General features: G+C 38.9%; 1 protein-coding gene across 15 annotated transcripts in view; it reads left to right on the forward strand.

Annotated features, from left to right (window-relative positions):
* LOC132406305 (E3 ubiquitin-protein ligase Arkadia-like) overlaps positions 1-25,755 on the forward strand; it is a 190,580-nt gene that overhangs the window by 40,956 nt on the left and 123,869 nt on the right. For all 15 annotated transcript variants that reach the window (XR_009516128.1, XR_009516129.1, XM_059991787.1 and 12 more), the window contains 2 exons: positions 8,853-8,982; positions 17,853-17,977. Coding sequence is in view for 13 of the 15 variants with exons in the window: in XM_059991787.1 (XP_059847770.1) it covers positions 8,853-8,982; positions 17,853-17,977 (255 nt within the window). In the remaining 2 variants the exon portion in view is untranslated. The remainder of the gene's footprint in view (positions 1-8,852; positions 8,983-17,852; positions 17,978-25,755) is intronic.

Consider the following 25,755-nt stretch of genomic DNA (forward strand, 5'->3'; position numbering starts at 1 on the left):
CTCGAAGACTCAAGATTTGGAAAGGTAGGAAGTACAGTATTTAAGAAATTCCTAATCTGTAAATATCTAAAAAAATGAAATCTAGGCAAATTATATTTATTAGATATTTGTTCAAAAGACATAAAACAATTATCCAAAAATAAATTGGAAAATCGTAGTAATCCTTTAGTCTTCCAAGCTGAATAAGCTTGGTCTATAATAGAAGGATGAAAAAAGAAATTGGATACAATAGGAATATTTAAAACAAACTGAGTCAACCCAAAAAATTTCCGAAATTGAAACCATATGCGTAAAGTATATTTAACTATCGGATTGTCAATTCGTTTCTGCAATTGAGAAAGAGCAAAGGGAAGAGAAGACCCTAAAATAGAACACAATGAAAATCCTTGTACAGATTTAATTTCCAGGTTCACCCAATGAGGGCTAAAAGATAAATCCCAATCCTTTAACCAACATATCAAATATCGGATATTAACTGCCCAATAATAAAATCTAAAATTAGGCAATGCCAATCCACCTTCCTTCCTTGCCTTCTGTAAATATTTTTTTACCTAATCTAGGATTTTCATTCTGCCATATGCATGAGGAAATTTTTGAATCAACATTAGCAAAAAAAGATTTCGGAATAAAAATTGGTACCGCTTGAAATATATATAAAGACTTGGGTAAAATAATCATCTTAATAGCATTAATCCGACCTATCAGAGATAAAGATAATGGTGACCATTTAGTGAATAAACATTTAATCTGATCGATTAAGGGTAAAAAATTAACCTTAAATATGTCCTTATAATTTTTTGTGATTTTAATCCCTAAGTATATAAAAAAGTTATTAACTAATTTAAAAGGTAAATTTCCATAAATTGGATCCTGTCTATTTAAAGGAAACAATTCACTCTTATTAAGATTTATACCCAGAAAAATTACTAAATTGAGCCAACAATGATATAACTGCAGGAATGGATTTCTCAGGATCAGAAATAAATAATAATAAATCATCTGCATATAATGATAACTTATGTATATTCATCCCACGAGTAATGCCAAAAATGTTCGGTGATTCTCTAATAGCAATTGCCAAGGGTTGTAAAGCAATATCAAATAATAATGGACTAAGAGGACAGCCTTGTCTAGTACCCTGAAATAAATGAAAAAAGGGAGATCTTTGGTTGTTAGTAAAAACCGAGGTTACTGGAGTATGATATATCAGTTTAATCCAGGAAATGAATGTCGGACTAAAATTAAACTTCGCAAGCACAGTAAATATGTATGGCCATTCAACTCTATCAAATGCTTTCTCCGCATCTAATGAAATGACACATTCTGAGGTGCTATGTGAAGGAGTATAAACAATATTCAATAATCTCCTAACTTTGAAAAAAAAATAGCAATTTTTAATAAAACCAGTTTGATCTTCCGAGATAATTTGAGGTAATACCTTCTCCAGCCTGGATGCCAGTAACTTGGAAAAGATCTTGGAATCTACATTCAATAAGGATTTTGGTCTATAGGATGCACAGTCAGTAGGGTCTTTATCGTTCTTCAATATTAAAGAAATGGAAGCTCTTTAAAAAGATTGTGGCAGATTACCCAATCTAATTGCTTCTTCAAAAACCCTGCATAACCAAGGAGAAAGAGTAGAGGAAAAACATTAAAAAAATTCTACTGTATACCCATCTGGACCTGGTGCTTTCCCAGAATTCATAGAGGAAATAACCCCTTTAATTTCTGTATCCATAATAGGAGTTTCTAATATTGAAAGATCATCTGATGATAATTTTGGAAAATTCAATTTCCCAAGAAAATCATACATGATATTATAATCATGAGGGAATTCAGAATGATACAGGGAGGTATAAAAATCTTGAAAAGATTTGTTTATCTCATCATGGTTAACTGTCAAATCAGCATTCTGCTGACGAATCTTAATAATTTGGCGTTTAACCAAAGCATTCTTCAATTGATTAGCTAACAGTTTACCTGATTTATTACTATGTATATAAAAATCAGATCTGGTTTTCATTAATTGATTTTCAATCGAAGATGTAAGTAATAAACTATGTTCCATTTGAAGTTCAACCCTTTGTTTGTAAAGCTCCTTACTAGGAGCAGTCAAATATTTCTTGTCAATCTCTTTAATTTTATCAACCAATAAAAGAGTTTCCTTCTTAATGCGTTTTCTTAAACCAACAGAATAGGAGATAATCTGTCCATGTATATATGCTTTAAAAGTGTCCCAAAGTGTTCCGCAAGAAATATCATCCGTGGAGTTAGTTGAAATGAAGAAATCGATCTGTTCCTTCATAAATTTAATGAAATCCAGATCTTGCAGTAAGGTAGAATCAAATCGCCATTGTCTAGCACTAGAAGCTGTATCCATAAATTTAATAGAAAGTTTTAATGGAGCATGGTCAGAGATGGCTATAATATCATAATTACAACCAATTACCGGTGGAATAAAACAAGAATCAATAAAAAAATAATCAATTCTCGAGTAAGAATGATAAACATGTGTCTTTGTCCTTAGAATGCTGAAATCTCCAAATATCAAAAATTCTATTATCAGTCAAAAAAGAACTAATATAAGTGGCCAACTTATTAGATAAAGTCTGAGTAGATATAGATCTGTCCAACAAAGGATTTAAACAACAATTAAAGTCACCACCCATTATTAACCTATATTCATTTAGATTAGGTAGAGAAGGAAATAAGGACTTAAAAAAATCGGGATAATCCACGTTTGGAGCATAAACATTAACTGTAGCAACCTTTTTGTTAAAAAGTAACCCAGTAATTAACAAAAATCTACCATTCGGATCCGAAATAATATTGTGTTGGACAAATGCAATAGAGGAGTCAATAAAAATTGAAACTCCCTTTACTTTCGCATTCGAATTCGAATGGTACTGTTGACCCCCCCCCCCCCCAACCTAAAAAAACAGTGATTGTCCTCTTTCCTCACATGAGTTTCTTGTACAAAAATAATATGTGCATTCAGTCTTTGGAATACTTTGAAAATCTTTTTCCGTTTAATCGGATGGTTTAAGCCATTAGTATTCCAAGAGACAAAATTAATGGTCTGAGCCATTTTTCTGAAATCAACCCTTGGGTATATAAAGGGTTAACCAAATTATGAACTCATGCATCTGGAAGAGGAACAAAAATAAGGGGCGGACCCGGAAGTGACAACATCGCGGACATTTTAGTAGTTTAAAATCAGACCAAGTGAAAAAACTTAAAAAAAACTGATAAAAAGAACAATAGATTTAGGAAAAAAAAACCCACCCCCCATCCAAGAAGAGAAAGCCCCTCCCAAGCCAGGAGAATGCTGGGAACAAAGAGGAATGAAACTAAATCTACGCCCATATCAGCAGAAGGCAACTCCGTATATTAAGGAAAAAAAAGATCACTATACTAAAACAAACTTCTTAATATAATTGCTAGTGAAAAAACAAAAAAGAATATAATCACTAGTAACTTATAAATCGGGTTAAAACCCAAACAAACCAAAAAAAATTTAAACTCTGATAAGAAATGCATTATAGGAAGAAGACGAGAGAAAAAAATGGCGAAAGCAAAAAATATTTTAGAGAAGATGCCGCCATCTTAGTAAAAAAAAATTCACCTTCGAAGGATTAGTAATAATGACCAAAGATAAAGTACAATGGTTAAAGTAAGTAAAATAAAAAGATTAGTACGTCGAAAAAAAAAACTTTAATTAGAATATAAAATATAGAGTAAATCTACACCAATAGCCAGAAACAAAATTTTGTTTTGGAAACAAAAACTGTTTTGTAACGATCAAAATCACTCATTTATTAAAAACAAGAGTCAAACAGTAGAATAATGCTCATCCAGAAAGCTTTGAGCTTCAGATGTGGAGAGAAAAACACACCGTGGTGCATTCGGAGGCAAAATTCTGAGCTTTGCAGGGTATAAGACCGCAGGTTTTAGATTTTTCTCATAACATTCGGACATCAGAGGTTTAAAAAGAAGCTTTGCCTTCATAACTTCTGGGCTAAAATCCTCCACTAATCGAAAGTCAAAATCTTGGAATTTGACCATCCCTAAACGCCGAGCCACACGAATAAGTTGCTCGTTGACATGCACATAGTGAAATCGGACAATTACAACCGATGGTTTAGATGAAGAACTTAGTGATCGGCGTATAATTCTGTGGGCGTGATCAAGTAACGGAGGACTGTCTGGGAATACAGAAGGGAACGCATCCTTTAAAAGTTGAGCAAAATACTTCGAGGGGTCCCCTTGTTCAATACCTTCCTGGAGACCAAGTTCTGTCTTCTGGACCGATTTTCAAAGTCGACACTCTTGGCTTTAAGTGTTTCCACCTGTTTAATTGTCGAAGATAATTTCTGCTCCAGTTTTTCGATTATCAAGTCTCACTTCCAAGCGTCCTCTTGCAAAGTAGTGATTAGAGCTTGCTGCTGGTTAACTACTGAATCAGTCTTATCCATATAATCCTGAAAAGCCTTTATATCTTGTTTGAAAATTTGTCGTCGTTCTTCAAATTTTTCATTTAAAAGCTCCAATAACATTTCATAAGTCAATTCAGTGCACTTAGGATCGATCTTTTTTTTCCTTCCGTTCCCGTTAGAATCTTTCCCAGGGTCTCGCCCTTTAGATCTCAAAGTCATTTCTGTACTCATTTCTTCAAAATTCACAATAGACTTAAAGCTAAGTCCAAAAAAGTAGCAAGAATCTTTTGGTGTAGGTAAAAGTAAGTTAAATAAGGGTGATCATAGGTTAAAAAAAGTAAAGGTTATGGAGCGAATCTGAAACAGTGCTCACTCCATGAGCGTCTCCTGTTGACCTCCCCTCATCTATTTTCTCAGACTATCACTTTATGATTTTCAGTACTGGATACTCCTGTTTCAGTTTCTTTTATTACACTGTTGGACTGATTTATCAAAGTTAGATGGGGGTTGGGGTGGCAAGCCTCTTTGGTCAAGGATGCTTGGGGGCCCTGGCAGGCCAGGAGATGTGCTGGTAGTAACACTCTTGAAGTTGCAATATTTGAAGTCACTGGCAATGATGAAGTGGGGCCTCAGGGTATCCTGCTTCAAGGCTATTAATTGTGGAGTACAATTCCCTTAGTATAGGCCTGCTTTTTTACTTTATAACTCTCTTTGATTCCAGGATATTTGGGCATCTTCTAAATAGATGTTTTCCTCTAATTCAGCGAGGAGGATGTTAAGGATAGGAAGTTCACAAATGGGGATATCAATTGTCTGGAGGTGGAGGTGGTGGATGTTTTGGAGCATACCCAGTGCTGAATGAGATCTATCTCAGCATGTTATGAAAAACAAGGGAGGAGATTGCTGGGTCTCCGAGATTGTTGTGTGTTCTTTAGCCACAGGTGAGCCACCAGTAGACTGGAGAATGGTTAATGGTATGGAAACACAGATGCTCTTGAATGGAAAACCCCACAAAATAGTAGATACAGCCCAGTACATCGTAACTAAAACCACCCCCCACCATTGAGCACATCTACATGGAGCTTTGTTGCAGGAAAGAAGTATCCATCACCAATGTCCCCCACCATTTAAGCCATGCATTTTTCTTGTCTCTGCCATCAAGAAGGAGGTACAGGAGCCTCAGGACCTGTACCATCAGGCTGTTGAACCAGACTGGATAACTTCACTCAACTTCAGTTACCCCATCAATGAGCTGTACCCACCACCAATGGATTCACTTTCAAGCACTCTTCCTCTCATGTTCTTGATACTTGTTACTTACTTATGATTTTTTTTTGCATTTCTTTCTGTGTTTGTAGATTGGGTGTTTGTCCATCCTGTTGGGTATGGTGTTTCATTGATTCTATTGATGGCTTTTGTACTTACTGTGAATGCCTGCAAGAAATCTTAGGGTTGCATGTGGTGACATATATGTCATTTGATACTGTGAACGTAAGAGATTCTGCAGATGCTGGAATCCAGAGCAACACACAAAATGCTGGGGGAAGTTAGCAGGTCAGGCAGCATCTGTGGGAATGAATGAACAGTTGACCTTTTAGGCCAAGTCTCTTTATCAGGTTAATATTGTTCCTTTATTTAAGGGCAGCAGGGATAAGCCAAATAACTATAGGTCAGTGAGCCTATAGTTTACCACCTGTCAGTGGTAAGGAAATTATGAGAGTAAATTCTAATGGACAGATTAATGCTCATTTTGAAAGGCCAGAATTGCGCAGGTACAGTTAATTTAGCATAGTGCGAGGTGAGGGAGAGTCCCTTACCACTAACCGTGATTGAATTTTATGAGGAAGTAACAAAGGCAATTGACAGAGACAGGCCAATAGATGTCTCTGTGGACTTCTGTAAGGTATTTAATAAGATCCCTTATGGTAGGCTGTTTCAATGGGAAAGCTGGCTAATTATATCCAAAATTGGCATGGTGATTGGAGGCAGAGTGCTGTGTAGTGAAGGGCATTTCACTGATTGGTACAGTGGGATAGGTACTGGGACTTTGTTGTTTGTGATAGATGTGGATGTTAATGAATAAGGTATGATTAGTATCTTTGTGCATGATATGAAAGTAGGAGGTGTTGTGCACTGCAGGGAGGGTTGTCCATGGCTATAGTGAGTTATAAATCAATTGGAAAGTTGACTGGTGTTTTAATGAAATTTAATCCTGAAAACAAGTACAATATGATGAGGTTGTATTGGGGTAGAATATATACAATTAAAAAATGTCTGAAGAGCATCTATGAGCAAAGGACTTAAGAGTCCATATTTCCCTGAAAGTTACTGAAGGTGTATAGTATTTTTGCTTTTTTATTTCAGGGCATTAAATTATAAGTTGGATTATGTTGAAACTTCACAAAAGACTGCACTTGGAGTATTGTGTGTAGTTCTGAATTGAATTAACTTTATTTCTTACATCCTTCACTTACATGAGGAGTAAAAATCTTAATGTTATGTCTCCATCTGAATGTGCAATGTGCAATCATAGTAATTTATAATAAATAAAACAGTCAATGTAATATAGAGTACACTCAAATCAGTGTGAGTTCATCAGTCTGATTGCCTGAGAATCCTGCGATTCAGGGAGGTATGGTTCTTGTACCAGGCAGTGATGTAGCCAGTCAGGATGCTCCCAATTGTGCCCCTGTAGAAAGTTCTTAGGATTTGGGAGCCCATACCAAACTTCCTCAACCACCTGAGGTGAAAGAGGTCCTGTTGTGCATTTTTCACCACACAGCTGGTGTGTACAGACCATATGAGGTCCTTCTTAACCCCAGATCCATTGATGTCAAATAGGGGTTAGCCCATCTCCATTCCTCCTGTAATCCACAACCAGCTCCTTTGTTTTTGTGACATTGAGGGAGAGGTTGTGTTCTTGACAAGAGAACATAAGAGATCTGAAATAAGTTTTAAATGAGCAGAGGCATAGGTAGGGTAGATAAACAATCTTTTTCCTAGGGTAGAAATGTCAAATTTCAGAGGACATGTGTTTAAGTATGTTTTTACATTGAGTGGCGGTGTCTAGAACAGTCTGTTGGGGAGAAAATACGATGGAAGTGTTTAAGAGGCTATTAGTATACATGAGGTTTGCAGGGAATGATGAAAAGTACTTGGTCCCCAGGAAGTGGCAATAGAAGTGGACAGTGTGGTGGTGAATGTTTTTAGAGTGCTGGCCCTTATCAGTAAGGACATTGTATATAGAAGTTGGGATGTTATGTTGCAATTGTATGGAGGTTGCCTTTGGTGTATTTTGGTTAGCCTGTGATATGAATGATGCCATTAAGCTGGAAAGAGTGCAGAAAAGATTTGAGGATGTAGCTGTGACATTGGATAAAATGTTTGTTAAAGAAAAAGGTTGAGCAGACAAGTGCTTTATTCCTTGGAGTGTAGGAGACTTAGAAGTCTCCTTAGGTGTTTAAAAATCATGAGGTGCCTAGATATGATGAATGTGCTTGACTTCCCAACCCTGAGTAAAAGAGGGCACAGGTTTAAGGTGAGATGGGAAAAATATAATGGGAACCTGATGGACAACTTCTGCATTGACCATGAAACCATGTATTTCACTTTTATGTCTTTTATATCTATATTCTATCTTGAATGTGAATCTGGAACTGTTGGAACCCGTGATTTGCAGTTTGCGGATTGGTTGTTTCAGTGCTCTGCAGTCTCTGAGAGGATTATGGGGAGTAGAAGCTGCATGCGCAGACTTTGTGGCAAGAAAACTGTGAGCCGATGTTCAACTCCATTTCACTGATCAAAGCTTCCGTTGTTTGACAATTAAAGTGATGAATGAGATTGAAAAATCAAGGTGAATGCGGCAAGGTGAGCCTGCCTTTTTGTCACTGGTGGGATTGCTGTCCTGCCAGAGAGGGGAGAGGCTGACACTGTTACCCGGATATTCTGCATTTTGGATATGGATATGAATATGGACTTGGACTATAGACTTCTTATCAGTCTTATAGTTTTTTATATTTGTTCTTCATCCAATTTTTCTCATTTGTGTGTGCTGGGAAGGAGGATTTGGGGGTTGTTAATCATGCTGCTGTTCTTTTCATTCTTGGTTTTATGGCTATCTGGAGAAGAATAATTTCAGAATTGTATACTTTGATAATAAATAAACCTTTGAGTCTTTGATGAACAACTTTTTCTCACTGGCTGCAAGAGAATGTGTTTGAAGCAGGTACGATTAATCACATTTGAAGGTACTTCGTCAGATACATGCTTAGGAAGGTATAGCGGGATATGGGTCAAGCACAAGTAAATGGGATTAGCTTAGCTGGGCATGGATGAGTTGGGTGTAATGGCCTATTTCTATGTTGCATGACTGCAAAACCTTTACTCTAAACTGTATGAAACCTGTTCTCACCACAGAACAAATGGATGAAGATGACGTTTTGGTTGTTGAGCCCCTACCTGGGTCCACGTTGCCAGTTAGTGAAGAAGTAAATATCACTACCATTGACAGTGAGGTGGAAATCATCAATGTTGTTGATGATGAAAGGTAAGGTGATACAACGGTCTGTTCTGGCATCTAACTGTAATTACTTATTGTGGGGAGGACTGTTGAGCTGAGGGTGTGGATTGACACATGGAATGACGACATTATAGCCGTTAGTGAAACTTGGCTACAGGAGGGGCAGGATTGGCAGCTCAATGTTCCAGAGTTCCAATGTTTCAGATGTGATAGAGGCAGAGGAATGAAGGGTTGGGGGGGTGGCATTGCTAGTCAGGGAAAATGTTACAACAATGCTCAGGCGGGACAGATTAGAAGGCTTGTCTACTGAGGCCATATGGGTGGAGCTGAGAAACAGGAAAGGTATGACCACATTAATGGGGTTGTATTATAGACCACCCAATAGTCAGTGAGAATTGGAGGAGCAAATCTGCAGAAAGATAGCAGACAACTGCAGGAAACAGAAAGTTGTGGTAGTAGGGGATTTTAATTGTCCAAATATTGCTTGGGACTCCCATACTGTTAAAGGTCTAGATGGGTAAGAGTTTGCAAAATGTGTTCCAGGAAAGTTTTCTAAATCAATATATAGAGGTACCGACTGGAGAGGATGCAATATTAGATCTCCTATTAGGAAACAAGTTAGGACAGGTAGGAGAGCACTTTGATTCCAGTGATCATAACACCATCAGTTTCAACTTGGTCATGGATAAAAATAGATCTGGTCCTCGGGTTGAGGTTCTAAACTGGAAAAAGGCCAAATTTGAAGAAATGAGAAAAGATCTAAAAAGCGTGGATTAGGACAGGTTGTTCTCTGGCAAGGATGTGATTGGTAAGTGGGAGGCCTTCAAAGGAGAAGTTTTGAGAGTGCAGAGTTTTTATGTTCCTGTCAGGATTAAAGGCAAAGTGAATAAGAATAAGGAACCTTGGTTCTCTAGGGATATTGGAACTCTGATAAAGAAGAAGAGAGGGATGTATCATATGTATAGGAAACGGAGCAAATAAGGTGCTTGAGGAGTATAAAAAGTGCAAAAATATACTTAAGAAAGAAATCAGGAGGATTAAAAGAAGACATGAGGTAGCTTTGGCAGTCAAGGTGAAGGATAATCCAAAGAGCTTCTATAGGTATATTAAGAACAAAAGGATAGTAAGGGATAAAATTGGTCCTCTTGAAAATCAGAGTGGTCGGCTATGTATGGAACCAAAAGAAAAGGGGGAGATCTTAAATGGGTTTTTTTGCATCTGTATTTACTAAGGAAACTGGCATGGAGTCAATGGAAATGAGCAAAAAGTAGTGAGGTCATGGAATCTCTTGAGATTGAAAAGGAGGAGATGCTTGCTATATTTTTTTCAATATTTTAATTAATATATAAATTGCATGAATACAAATACAAAATTCATAAGGATGCAAGTAATATGAATTACATTACATTACAGTAATATATCACAGTATCCCATATTCCAAATCACTCATGTAGACAAAAAGATTGAATTATGAAATGAAATAAGATAATTGTATTTTATTAAAAAAATCTACCTCCAGTACCAAAGTGAGCTGGTTGGTGGAAAAAAAGAGCAAAAAAAACCTTACCATATAATATTATATTAATAATGGCTCAGATCTATACTTTAATAACAGTTCAAAGATTATGAAAATAACTCAGAAAGGGTCCCTATAACATTAGAAAATCAGGTTTAGAATCAGAAATCGAACAACAGATCTTCTCTAGATCAAGGCATTTCAGATAGCCATTGAACATGAATTGGTGGGGCAGCCTCCTTCCATTTGAGCAAGATTGCCCTCCTGGCCATAAGCGACATGAAAGCAAATTAGATGGCTTCAGTTTTGTAATACTATCCTCAACAATACCAAACGTGGCAATCAAGGGATTAGGCTTAAAACTAACATTGAAATGTACAGAAAAAGTTTGAAATACATCTTTCCAAAATTTTTCAAGGCTCGGACATATCCAAAACATATGAATTAGTGTGGCCACTCCATTAGTGCATCTATCACAGTAGGGAGAAATATCTGTGTGGAAACGAGAAACCTTGTCTTTAGACATATGAACTCTATGTACCACTTTGAATTGTAATAAAGAATGATGAGCACATAATGATGAAGAATTAATCAATTTTAAAATACTCTTCTGGCTCTCTTCAGATAAGAAAATCTGTAAATCCTTTTCCCAGTCTCTTTTAATTTTATCTAAAGAGGCCTTTTTCAGTCCCAACAGCAGACCGTAAATGTAAGATACTGAACCGTTGTCAAAGGGTTTTAGATTAAAAATTGTATTTATTATATTCTTATCTGGACTTGTAGGAAATATATGTAGTTGGGATCTTAAAAAATCTCTAATCTGTAAGTATTGAAAAAAGTGAGTACTGGAAAGGTTAAATTTCCTTGAAAGCTGCACAAAAGAAGAGAGATTCCCTCCATCAAACAAATCCCGAAATCGTTTAATACCCAATCTATCCCATTCTTTAAAAGATATGTCAATTAAAGACGGTTTAAAAAAAAAACAATTAGAAAAGCTGGGACTTAAGAGAGATAATCTGAATAAACTAAAATGTTTTCTAAACTGTAACCAAATCCTCAAAGTATGTTTGGCCACTACATTGTCAGTTAGTTTATTTAAAGATAAAGGAAGCGAGGATCCAAGTAAAGAAATAATGGAAAATTTCGTAACAGAGTTGACTTCCAAAGGAACCCATATAGGCCAATTCTCATGGTTAATGTAATATATCCAGAATGTAATATTTTGTATATTAACTGCCTAATAATATAATCTAAAATTGGGTAAGACAAAGCCTCCATTCTGTTTTGTTTTTCGAAGGTGAGCTTTATTTATTCAAAGTTTTTTATTCTTCCGTATATAGGAAGAAAGAATTGAATCCAAAGAGTCAAAAAAAGATTTAGGAATAAAAACAGGCACAGCTTGAAAAAGGTATATAAATTTAGGTAAGATATTCATTTTAACCATATAACGATTACAGCACAGAAGCAGGCCATCTCAGCCCTTCTAGTCTGTGCCAAACGCTTACTCTCACCTAATCCCATGGACCTGCACAGAGCCCATAACCCTCTGTTCCTTTCCTGTCCATGTACCTATCCAATTTTTATTTAAATGACAAAATCGAACCACTTCTACTGGAAGCGCATTCCACACAGCTACCACTCTCTGAGTAAAGAAGTTTTCTCTCATGTTACCCCTAAATTTTTGCCCTTTAACTCTCAACTCATGTCCTCTTGTTTGAATCTCCCCTAATCAAGCACCTCACACTTAACAGCATTAAACTCCATCTGCCATCTTTCAGCCCACTCTTCTAACTGGCCTAAATTTCTCTGCAAGCTTTGAAAACCTACTTCATTATCCACAACTCCACCTATCTTAGTATCATCTGCATACTTACTAATCCAATTTACCAGCCCATCATCCAGATCATTAATGTATATGACAAACAATAGTGGACCTAGTACAGATCCCTGAGGCACGCCACTAGTCAGTGGCCTCCAACCTGACAAACAGTTATCCATCACTACTCTCTGGCATTTTACTAGAATTAATTCAGCCGATCAATGATAAAGAGAAACCAATGAGAAAATGTTTTTTTTAAACATAATTCATTAAAGTTAAAAAATTTTCCTTAAATATACCTTTATAATTCTTAGTAATTGTTACTCTTAAACTCCTTGGTATTAAATTGTTTAAAGTAAACAGTTCACTTTTATGTAAATTTATTTTATATCCTGAGAACTAACTAAAGTTAGTCAGTAGACGGAACACAAATGGTAAAGAGGTATAAAAAGCAATAAGTTATCAGCATAGAGTGATGCTTTATGGATAGTACCTCTTCTTAAAATAACAGTAATCTCTGTAGACTCTTGAAAAGCAATTGCTAAGGGTTTTAGTGCCAAATCAAAAAGGAGAGGGCTCAAAGGACAACCTTGTCTAGTTCCATGTTGGAGTTTAAAGGGTTTTGAATTCTGAAGATTAGTAAGAACCCGAGCGGAGGGAAATGAATAAAGCAATTTAATCCAATGAATAAAATTAGGTCCAAATTAAATTCTTCTTAAGGGTGGAAAAAGATAATTCCATTCAACTGTCAAAGGCCTTCTCCGCATCCAAAGATATCACATATTCCGATATTTCCTTAGATGGAGAATGCATAATATTTAACAAACGCAGAATATTAAAATGGGAATATTGATTTTTAATAAATCCTATCTGATCATCTGAAACTATAGAAGGTATAATATTTTCAAGTGTATGAGCCAACACTTTAGGTAAAATTTTAGTATCAAAATTGAGTGAAGAGATAAGTCTATACGAAGAGCATTCAGTAGGATTCTTGTTCTTTTTTGAGAATAAGTGAAATGGAAGCTTCTTAAAAAGACTGCGGTAATCTTCCTACCTTGAAGGAATCTGTAAGGGTAGAACATAAGTGTGGTATAAGCAAGGAGGAAAAGCCTCATAAAACTCTCCAGAGGATCCATCAGGTCCTGGGGATTTCCCATAATGCAATTTTCGAATATCCTGAGCAATTTCCTCCTGGGAAATGGATAGATCTAATTGCCTATGATCATCAATTGAAAGATTAGAAAAATTCTCTAAAAGTGTCATTAATTTCAAAGTGATCAGTTGTCATATCACCATTAATTTTACGTATTTCTTTAATTTGCCGTTTGGCTATAAATGGCTTCAATTGATTAGCCAGTAGCTTACCAGTTTTATCTCTGTGAATATAAAATTGACTTCTATCTTTTTATTAGCTGGCTTTCAATACATTATTTAGATCATATTTAGTTTTGGTTTCAATACGTCTCTTATATGTTTCTGGATCAGGTACCAAAGCATATTTATGATCCAGTTGTTTTTGAGGCTAGTTCGTTGTTAGCTTTTTTAATGATATTTGCAGTATAAGAAATAATTTGACCCGGATATATGCTTTAAAAGTATCCCATATAATAAGACTACATGTCTCTTCCAACGTGTTTTCTTCAAAAAAAAGAGTAATTTGATTCTTCATAAATTTTAATAAGTCATCATCGGAAAACGGAATTGAACTAAATTGCCAAAATTTACTCATAGGGATAGGACCAGGAAGATTTAGAGATAGTACAGGAGGGTGGTCAGAAATAGCAATCTCTTTATATTTAATTGATCGAATCAATGGAATCATTTGTCTGTCAATAAAAAAATAATCAATCCTGGTATAAGAATGATGGACATGAGAGAAGAAAGAATACTCCCTGTCAGTTGGATGAAGAAAACTCCAAGCATTTAGTTGGATAAACAAAGCTGATCTATTAAGTGTGTCTGGTCTGACAGATGAGCAATCTAATATTGGATCTAACCAGCAGTTGAAATCTCCTCCCATTACAAGAGAGTAAGTAGACAAATCTGGCAAAAATTAAAATATGTGTTCAAAAAATCCTGGATCATCTACGCTGGGGACATATATATTAGCAAAGACAATCAATTTATTGTCTAACCCCCTGATACAATAGCAACTCGACCATTAGGATCCAAAACAATTTTATGCTGAACAAAGGAAACTATTATCTACAAAAATCGAAACTCCACGTGATTTTGCGTTAAACAAAGAATGGAATTGCATACCCTTCCACCACGTAAAAAAAATGTAAACTATCACAGCTGCATATGTGCGTTACTTGTAAGAAAATAATGGATGATTTAAATTTTTTAATATAAGCAAACACTTTGTTCCATTTAATAGGGTGATTTAGCCCTTTCACATTCAAACTAAATAAGTTAATATTTCGCACCATTTTAAATACAAATCATCATGTAATTAAAAGATCTGGCCATAAGTTATTAAAACTAGAAAGCAAATCGTAAGGTAAGGTAGTCAAACAGGCTAGAATCAACCCAACACAGCTGCCAGAAAGAAATAGGCCATAGCCCCTCATCCGCCCAAAGCTAGAAGGCTGACCAATAGACAGTAAGCGAGCTATCAACTTAGTTCCTTCCCTAAAATCCTGTTGACAGAAACTCCGATCCTTCAAGGTTAATTATGTCCCTACCAAGACACAACATAAAAAGAAAAATAACTCGGTATTCAAAAAAAAGTAATATATAGAAAATATATATATAAAAATATAAACAAATTGAAAGAAAACTATATTCAAATAAAGCCTCAAAAAGGGATATAATAAAACAAGTGTCAAAAAAAGTCAATATATGAATAGCCAAAATGTAAGCTTATTGAAACTTTTTTTCAAATTCATATTAACTGAAGAAAAATCATCAAATATGAAATATAAGTTTTAGACTTCAGTCTTCAGAAACTCTTTTGCATCTTTAACCGACTTTATTCTTCTTTGCAATCTGTTCTTCAAAACAATACTCAGACAGGTGGGAAACCGAAGGGATGGTTTAAATCCTTTATTGTAAAGTTCCAACATAACTTCTTTATATTTCATACATTGAGCCATAACTTCAGGTGAATAGTCTTCCACAAATCTGACCTTGTAACCATGGAAATCGATTATTCCTAGTCGATGGGTATGGCAAATAAAAATGTCCTTAATACAAAATTCGTGAAAACTTAGAATGACCGACCTGGGTCTCACTGCCGACGACAATGGCCTCGAAGTCGGCAAGCGATATGCCAGATCGATCTTCGGCTCAGAAGTGAATAAAACAGGGAATAACTGTTTCAAAAAGTTTTCAATGAAGTTCGTAGGGTCAGCACCTTCAATTGATTCTTCAAGACCCAGAATTCACAAGTTATTTCTGTTGTTTCTATTTTGTAGACTGATAATAATTTTCATCATTTTTTCATTGGATAAAGATAACTCTTTGTAGAGTTTAATTGTATCTTCAACATCCTCTTCAAGTGCTACCAACTTCGCAGTATTTTCCTGAATTCAGTTCTCATGCTCAGTGTAAGTTTGTTGGATTGTATCCAATTTGCCATTAAGTTGGTGAAACTCCTCAGAAAATTTGATTTTTGCTGTTTAAGGAAGTCACTGATTGAATCCAAAGTGTCTGGGTATTCATCTTCTGTTTCTCTTTCTTTTGCAAAAGTTTTTGTTCTTTTCCCAGCCATAGTAGAATAGTATTAAAGTAATATATTAAGATTTCAAAAAAACGACTGGTAGGAGACAATATAGTAAGTAAGGTAGGAGCATTCTAAAATGTTGTTACTCCATTGGCTGTCAACAGGGCTCTCTGTGCTTGCTATCTTGAGGCAAATCAGAGTAGATAAATCCCCAGGACCTGACAGGGTATTCCCTCGGACCTTGAAGGAGACTAGAGTTGAAATTGCAGGGGCCCTGGCAGATATATTTAAAATGTCGGTATCTACAGGTGAGGTGATGGAGGATTGGAGGATAGTTCATGTTGTTCCGTTGTTTAAAAAAGGCTTTGAAAGTAATCGGGAAATTATAGGATCTGTTAGCATCTGTACTAACATATAGGATCTACAAGATAGACAGACTTATTTGGGAGAGTCAACAGGGCTTTGTGTGTGGTAAGTCATGTTTAACAAATCTATTAAGAGTTTTTTGAGGAGGTTACCAGGAAAGTGGATGAAGGGAAGGCAGTTGATGTTGTCTACATGGACTTCAGTAAAGCCTTTGACAAGGTCCCGCATGGGAGGTTGGTTAGGAAGATTCAGTCGTTAGATATACATGGTGAGGTAGTAAATTGGATTAGACATTGGCTCAATGGGAGAAGCCAGAGAGCAGTAGAGGAGGATTGCTTCTGTGAGTGGAGGCCTGTGACTAGTGGTGTGCCACAAGGATCAGTGCTGGGTCCATTGTTATTTGTCATCTATATCAATGATCTGGATGATAATGTGTTAAATTGGATGAGCAAATTTACTGATGATACAAAGATTGGAGGTGTAGTGGACAGTGAGGGAGGTTTTCAAAGCTTGCAGAGTGATTTGGACCAACTGGAAAAATGGGTTGAAAAATGGCAGATGGAGTTTAATACAGACAAGTGTGAGGTATTGCACTTTGGAAGGACAAATCAAGGTAGAACATACAAGGTAAATGGCAGGACACTGAGGAGTGCAGTAGAACAGAGGGATCTGGGAATACAGATACAAAATTTCCTAAAAGTGGCGTCATAGGTAGATAGGGTTGTAAAGAGAGCTTTTGGTACATTGACCTTTATAGATCAAAGTATTGAATATAAGAGTTGGAATATTATGGTGAGGTTGTATAATGCATTAGTGAGGCTGAATTTGGAGTATTGTGAACAGTTTTGATCACCAAATTACAGGAAGGATATTAAGATTGAAAGAGTGCAGAGAAGGATGTTGCTGGGACTTGAGAAACTGAGTTACAGAGAAAGGTTGAATAGGTTAGGACTTTATTCTCTGGAGCGTAGAAGAATGAGGGGAGATTTGATAGAGGTATGTAAAATTATGATGGGTATAGATAGAGTGAATGCAGGCAGGCTTTTTTCACTGAGGTTCGGGTAGAAAAAACCCAGAAGACATGGGTTAAGGGTGAAGGGGGAAAAGTTTAAAGGGCTTCTTCACACAGAGTGGTGGGAGTTTGGAATGAGCTGCCAGATGAAGTGGTAAATGCAGGCTCACTTTTAACATTTAAGAAAAACTTGGACAGGTAAATGGATGAGAGGTGTGTATGGAGGGATGTTGTCCAGGTGCAGGTGAGTGGGACTAGGCAGAAAAATGATTTGGCACAGCCAAGAAGGGCCAAAAGGCCTGTTTCTGTGCTGTAATGTTCTATGGTTCTAAGCTTCTTTTAACTTTTGACTGGGGTATCATCTGATCGTTAGAAACATGTAATCCTCTGTCATACTGTAGAGTAATCTGTTGTTGGAGACAGTTCCCCAGTTTTTGTAAGTATTTTTAATGCGTTAAAAAATTTTTTATGGTCAGTGTTGGATGACTCTTATCATTCTATTGTACCTGTACAGGCCATCGGTATCAGGAGCATGGAGTGGCCGCATCATGAAAAAACTAGCAACTTCCAATGTCCAGGCTCCACCTGGGCACCGAACAACATCCGCTGAGGTTGTAGACCTTACGATCGACGATAATGGTACAGATGTGATTTCTTTTTTAATTGCTCCCATATCTTTGTTATTCTTAATGGTTCTTTTCTTCCCTTTTTCTCAACTATCTGTTCAGACAGATACCTGGTACTGTGATAGTTTCACAAATCTAACTGCATTTGTGGAGTTCATTATAATTATACATCAGAGCAACCATTCTTACTTGTTGATATTTCATTTAGTAACAAGTTATTAGGAACCTCCTCTCAGAGACATAAGCAGTGGTTTTACAGTTTTTTGTGTAACAACAATGCTGTATCTGAAACACTTATGAGCAGTTTTTAATCTCAGTGAAGAGGAAACAATGATTTTCATTTACAAATTACCTGTCACAATACAAGTCATACAGCACCATACAAACAATGTGCATTTTGTTGTGTGGTCACTGATGCATTTCAGCAAATGCACAACTCAGTGTGAGAAATGTAACCTCCACTGGTAGCAGTGGTGGGACAATTGGGTGGGATGAGGGATAACTGTTGGCTTGGATACTGGAGCAAACTACTGCTCTGGATTGCATCTTGTAATTCAACACGACAGGTTGGAGACTAAATGGCAATTAGATTTTAGTGCTGCTTTTGAAATACTGCATTTGCTAAAGATTATTCTCAGGTATTTGGATTTGGTTACTTTGACACTGGAGCTACTTGTGTACGTAGGAATGTTAGTTTTGTGATTGGCAGGATCTGGCATTTTTAATCATTTGCGTATTTGTTTGGGTTCTGTCTGTAACAAATGTACGTTGGGGATCTGATTTAAAAAGAAAAATACTGTTCTAAAATGTTCCTTTAACTGGGCCACAGGATCAGTTTTGGGGAAAAAAGAAATTTGATAGTTTTCTTTGATTTTTTAAAAAATATTTTCATTTTCTGAATTGTGGGCAAGACCCTAAATGGTCTTGAGAAGGTGGAAATGAGCTGTGTTTTTTGAACTGCTTTAGTCCTGCTGGTGAAGGCGCTTCATCATTACTGGATATATTTCCCAGTTTAGGATTGCATCCAATTTAGAAGGAAACATGCAGGTAGTTGCCATGCTCTACCTGGCCTTTTGGTGTTACAGGTTGTGGTTTTGGGTGCTGCTGCTCGAGACACTTGAATGAGCACCCCAACAGCTGTATGCTGCTGACAGACGAGATGAATGTTTGGACTGGTGGATGCGATGTAAGACAAGCAGGACTGTTCTGATTGAGTTATTTGAGAGTTTGAAGCAGCATGCATTTGTGCAATTGGAGTATTCTATCCCACTCTTGATTTGTTCATCCAAATAAGGAACAAAGGCTTTGATTTACATGCCTCAGGATATGCAGAACTTGTGTGACTTGTCCTGATGAGTTTCTGGCTGAAAATTGCTTCCTAGTGCTAATGTTATTGAATGTCAAGGGTAGGGGATTAAATTTGAGTCGGAGATGTTTCTTGCCACTTTGATTATGTCTGCATGTTATCTAGATCTTGCTCCTTTATTTGCTGAATTGACAAAGGAACATAAAATTGTGCAGCCATCCTGAACAGTCTGAATGATAAAGTGTTAGGATAGAAAGACGATAGGACAGGGCTGATGAATCTGTGACCAAAAACCTGTTGCAAGGAAGATGTGGGCACTTCTGGGGCAGTTGGGACAGATTATACATAAATGGAGGTGTTTGAACTAAATTGGCCTGGGATGGAAATTTAGCCTCCTGATGCGAAGCATAGCATGGAAGGCTGGTCAAGAAGGTTCAGTTTCTCAGCATTTAGGATGAGTTACTAAATTGGATTAGACATTGGCTCTGCGGGAGAAGCCAAGAGTGGTAGTAGAGGGTTGCCTTTTTGACTGCAGGTCTGTGACTAGAGGTGTGCCACGTGGATCAGTGCTAAGTCCTTTGTTGTTAGCCATCTATATCAATGATCTGGATGATTATGTGGTTAACTGTATCATCAGATTTGCAGATGACACCAAAATTGGGGTGTAGGAAGGCCATCATGACTTACAGAGTGATCTGCATCAGTTGGAAGAATAGGCTGAAAAATGGCAGATGGAACTTAATTCAGACAAGTGCGAGGTTTTGCTCTTTGGTAGGACCAGCCAGTGTGTGTCTTTCATAGTGAATGGTGGGCCACTGTGTTAGAGCAAAGGGCTGTAGGTATTCCTAGGTAATTTCTAAGGTAAGGACATGTTCGGAACAGCTTTGTGGGCTGAAGGGCCTGTATTGTGCTGTAGGTTTTCTTTGTTTCTATGATCTGGGAATACAGATCCATAATTTGTTGAAAGTGACTTCACATGTAGATAGGGTCATAACGAAAGCTTTTGGCGCAGTGGCCTTCATAAATCAACGTATTGTCTATTGTTACTATCCCAGGGAGGCTACTATCATAATGGAATTTCTGAGAGGGTGTAATAAAATAACAAGTTTTTCCATCCAAACTCCCTCCATTTCTGTGAACTGGTACTGTTACGAAATCCCGTAACTGGATCACTTACCAGCAAAGATAGAGAGGTCCGTTGAGGTCTGCTGGTACTATTTTTAAAAGTCTTTATCTATGAAAGGAGCACAAACGTAAGATTAATACAAACACTCAGATAATATACGTAGTCACTACTTAATCTAAAAGCATGGGTCTAATAATAACCATCAATAAGAAACAGCTCGATCGTTTGTAAGGGGATAATATAGTGTCCGATGGAAATAAAAAAGTCACTCAAATTCCTGCAGGCTTCTGGCTGTGGGGGGGGGGGGGGGGGCGCTGGGTTTCCACTTGTTGGAGAGAGAGAGAGAGATTGGTGAGAAAAGGAAAACTTGCCTGGGTCTTTATGAAGCAAATCTGTTGAATCAGGGGAGCGGGCTTCCCCGTTGTTAGTTAAAAGCGGTTTTCCGTGATTCCAGCCACAGACTCCAGGCCCGGAATCTAACGCACGTGGCTTCCTTCAAAATGGCTTCCCGCTACAACGGGATCGCTATCATGTCTTCTTGGTGTGTCTGAAGGGGTTGTCCCCCCCCAGACCCTCCTTTATACTTCCTCACGGGGTCTCAGGTGTCAGTCAGGTTGGGATGATGCAATCTCTCTCTCAACCAGCCCACTTTGCCCGAGGGCTTTACACGTAGTCTCCAATAGTCATAGGGATGCCTTATTTTGCATCCCGGTGGAACGCGGTATTCGGCACGTCTCTCTCTCTCTCTCCCACTTCCTCGTTCTACTGACCCCCCCCCCCCCCCAGTGCTCTTGCGATTCTCACAAAGGAGGGGGCTGCGGCCATAACACCTCCCCTCTTAAAGGTTTTTATCAGCGGTAAAAAAAAAACGGATTCGTAGAGTCTTACAGGATTTTTGAATCTAACACAATACACAAGCTTTTCTTTTCACAGAGTACTACCGTTATACATTCAAGTCAGTATCTAAACAGTTAACGATTACAGTGTCCCTTTCTTTAATATCTTAACATCGCGTACCGTACTAAAGTCTTGTAGCATCAGACTTCAATTTAATAACCACCTATTTTTTTAAAATTTCTTTCCTTCAGCAACAAAACTAAGGAGGTGTGATCTCAGCTTAGGTGCATCTACAAAAGTTTATGCGAATACTAATCGTTTCGGTCGTTTTACTTAACCGGCAGGTCTCCAAGGGGCTGTCTTTATTATTCCCAGGCTTTGGCGCAATCCCATACAACCTGCTTTGCTGTTTAAAATGGCATCCCCATTAACCGTCACCTCTTTTCCGGTGAGTCCCCCCCCGAGGGGAACTTGAGTAATTTGGCGTGGTGAGTTCCTGCCTGCCTCGTTCGTAGGGGTTATTTTATCAACACCATGCTCCAAACTTAGACCATTTCCACCCAATTCTTTAATTTTACCCAGGTGGCTAGCCCTTTTGTCAGGACCCTTCAGGCTATTGGTTTTTAATCCGAACTCTTCGTTCAAGTAGCATTTCGATTTTGGCCTCTTCACACCCCATCCTGGCATAACAATAGAGTGGGGGGCCCCCGCTATCTCCCGGCTCACTCTGTGAGCGATCTGCCAGGTTTAACATTTCTTCATTTGACTTGGGAACTACAGACTTTCTGTTTCCTTCAATAATAATCCTCATCCCCCCATTCTTAAATTCTGCATTAACTTTGAACCCACCTTCGAGTACAAACACCGGGGAACTCACACTTCCCACGGTTACCAAGGTTAACCCTTTTTCCACTGAACCAAGTCTATCTGACCCACAAGGACAGCCGCCCCGTTCCACTGAATCAAATACCTCAGACTTCTTCTGAGCTCCGTTACCAGGTTCAGCATCACGTGCATCCCCATCTTGGACACACTCAAACGGGACATTGGCCTCTTCCAGGCTTTCAATACCCGTACCCTTTTTAAATCCTAAGTTCCCCCGTTTCTCCCAGGTACTCTCTGGGCAACTCCCTTCTGGAGTAAACTCAACCCCGGGGGCTGAAACAACCTCATCTGTCAACCCAGCAGACTTCTTCGAGGTAAGGGCACCCTTTCCGTCTAGGGCTGCCCTAGACGGTGTTTCCGATAAAGGTGTTCACTATCGGGAACACCTTTAGAAGTTTCAACTTCCTCAAACAGTTCTGCCAACCCAGACAGATCATCTATGTCCAACCCTGGACTTTTTAACCGCTCTATCGGTTCCGCATCTTTATTTTCTGTCTCTAGGACCTTTCTCCTCGCTAAAGGCAGATCTACCACTGCTCCCTTCTCCTCTTTCACTTTACTACTCTTCGTTTTACCACCCTCTAAACCCTCGTGGTACAGGGTCGGTAGAAACGTCTCGGCCAAATCAAAACTGGCCCGATTTAAACTGCTCTCATTCTCAGCTGCCTTTCTCGACAGGCTGCGAGTGACCTCGAATGCGGGATGGATTTGGGACCCTAGGGGCGGGGCCACCGCACTCGCCGGTCGGCGGGTCGGCATCATGGCTGCTCAAACCTTACCTCCTGCTAAATCGTTACCGAGAAAGACGTCCACGTCAGTTCTCGGGAACTCGGATGGCACCCCTATTTCAACGGGTCCAGACAGCAGCTCACAATCCATAATGACCTCATGTAAAGCCACCATTTCTATTCTTTTGCTGATCCCCTCTACCTTTACCATGCCCGTTTTTTGACCAAATTCTAGTACCTTACTGCTGATCAACGACAGCTCAGCCCCCGTATCTCTCCAGATTCATACGGGAACGGGTGTGTCTCCCTCCCTCACAGCCACAGTTCCGTGTGACAGACAAGTCTCAGAGCCTTCTCGTACTCTGTCTACCCGGGGCTCTCTGGTCGGTTTTCTGATTACCACGGCACACCCGAAAGGGACTGCGGCTCTTCCTTTTCCTATCTCTTTCCTCGGAGCAAAGCATCGAGAGGCAATATGCCCTTCCTTCCCACAATTAAAACAGGTCAAGCCCGGAAACCTCTGGCCGTCTTGCCTTTCCCCCTCAACCTTACTGCTAGCTCCCGGTGGGAACTCTGCCTCACTCGTTGGACTTTCTTGATCGTTCCCACGGTCTCTCTGGGAACTTTTATTCGAGGAAAACTTTGTCTTGTGGGTTAGGGCATATTCATCCGTGAACCTAGCAAATTCTGAAAAGGACTTATTCGGCCTCTCATTCAAATACATCCGGATCTCCTCCGGAGCACAACCTTTAAATTCCTCAATCAAAAGTAACTCCCTGAGACGCCCATAATCCTCGTCCACTTTTTCCGCGGTGCACCAACGGTCCAAGAGCACGCCCTTCTCATAGGCAAACTCGGTATACGTCTGATTCCACCCTTTTTGTAAATTTCTGAACTTTTGTCTATATGCTTCAGCTACTAGCTCGTAACCCCGGAGAATGGCCGCCTTTACTTGGTCATATTTCTCTTCCCCTCCCCCCTCCGTGGACAACGCCGCATATGCCCGCTGGGCCTTCCCTCTTAACACACTTTGTAACAACGCCACCCACTGGTCTTTGGGCCACTTTTGATTCACTGCCACCTTTTCAAAAAGCAAGAAGTAACTATCAACATCCGTCTCCTCGAACGGGGGTACTAACCTCAACGCCCCACTGACATCAAACCGCTCCTCTCGGTCCGACCCCTGACTTCGTTGCTCTAGCTTTAACTTCTCTATCTCCAAGTCATGTTTCCTCTGTCTCTCTGCCTCCTTCTCCCTCTCGGCCCTCTCCTTCTCCCTCTCGGCTGTTTCCAGCTCTTTTAACTTAATTTCATGTTCCCACCTTAATTTTTCCAACTCTAACTGATCTGCCCCACTAGCTGGTACCTTTTCAGGGATATTTTCCAATACCTCGGCTGTAAACACATTCTTCCCAATATAATACTGAGCTATTGCCCTTCGCACCTCCCGCTTTTTCATCGACAACCTCACCCCTGTGAGGTTTAACTCCTTCGCCAATTTTATCAAGTCCGATTTGGAGGCCCCCTCCAACGCCTCCAGAGTCGGGTTTTCTATAAATTCACCCACGTCCATCTTTGCTGGTTTCCCGTCTGGCTACTCGTGTAACCAGATCCAAGTTTTGGACCTACAAGCCCGATTCACTGGCCCTCCAATTTGGTGTCAAATCCTGAGATGAGAACCCCAACTGTTACGAAATCCCATAACTGGATCACTTACCAGCAAAGATAGAGAGGTCCGTTGAGGTCTGCTGGTACTATTTTTAAAAGTCTATCTATGAAAGGGGCACAAACGTAAGATTAATACAAACACTCAGATAATATACGTAGTCACTTCTTAATCTAAAAGCATGGGTCTAATAATAACCATCAATAAGAAACAGCTCGATCGTTTGTCAAGGGGATAATATAGTGTCCGATGGAAATAAAAAAGTCACTCAAATTCCTGCAGGCTTCTGGCTGTCGGGGGGGGGGGGGGCGCTGGGTTTCCACTTGTTGGAGAGAGAGAGAGAGATTGGTGAGAAAAGGAAAACTTGCCTGGGTCTTTATGAAGCAAATCCGTCGAATCAGGGGAGCGGGCTTCCCCGTTGTTAGTTAAAAGCGGTTTTCCGTGATTCCAGCCACAGACTCCAGGCCCAGAATCTAACGCACGTGGCTTCCTTCAAAATGGCTTCCCGCTATGACGGGATCGCTATCATGTCTTCTTGACATGACCCTCCTTTATACTTCCTCACCGGGTCTCAGGTGTCAGTCAGGTTGGGATGATGCAATCTCTCTCTCAACCAGCCCACTTTGCCCGAGGGCTTTACACGTGGTCTCCATGAGACATTAGTCATAGGGATGCCTTATTTTGCATCCCGGTATTCGACACGTCTCTCTCTCTCTCTCCCTCCCATTTCTTGTGTCTATTCCGCACGTCTCTCTCTCCCACTTCCTGGGTCTACTGACCCCTCCCTCAACTAGTGCTCTTGCGATTCTCACAAAGGAGGGGGCTGCGGACATAACAGTACACTTCCATTGACACCTCCATATTATTGTCCATTCTTCCTCAGATATAATTATCCCTCCTTCTTTCTCCCATTTTGTTTTTGTGTATGTAGTCGAATGTGTTTTAAGATTTGACAACCCTTTATACATACTTGGAATTATTCTACTACCGTTATCTGAATTATATGCTTTTCTAAATAGCTCTAACAAGCATGTTCTTGCCTTGTTTACATTTTTAAGCATCTTATTAACATATTGTCGCATCTGTAAATACCGATTTTAAAAAAATCTTGTTTTTCTAGTAAGTGTTTCTCTTTAAGCATTTCAAAACCGAACAGTGTTCCTTTTTTCATTATGTTGCAAAGAACTGTTATTCCTTTAGCTGTCCAGTCCTTAAATCTAGCATCCAATTTATTTGGTGTAAA

The sequence above is a fragment of the Hypanus sabinus genome, chromosome 16 (genome assembly GCF_030144855.1).
Source record: "Hypanus sabinus isolate sHypSab1 chromosome 16, sHypSab1.hap1, whole genome shotgun sequence".
NCBI lineage: Eukaryota > Metazoa > Chordata > Chondrichthyes > Myliobatiformes > Dasyatidae > Hypanus > Hypanus sabinus.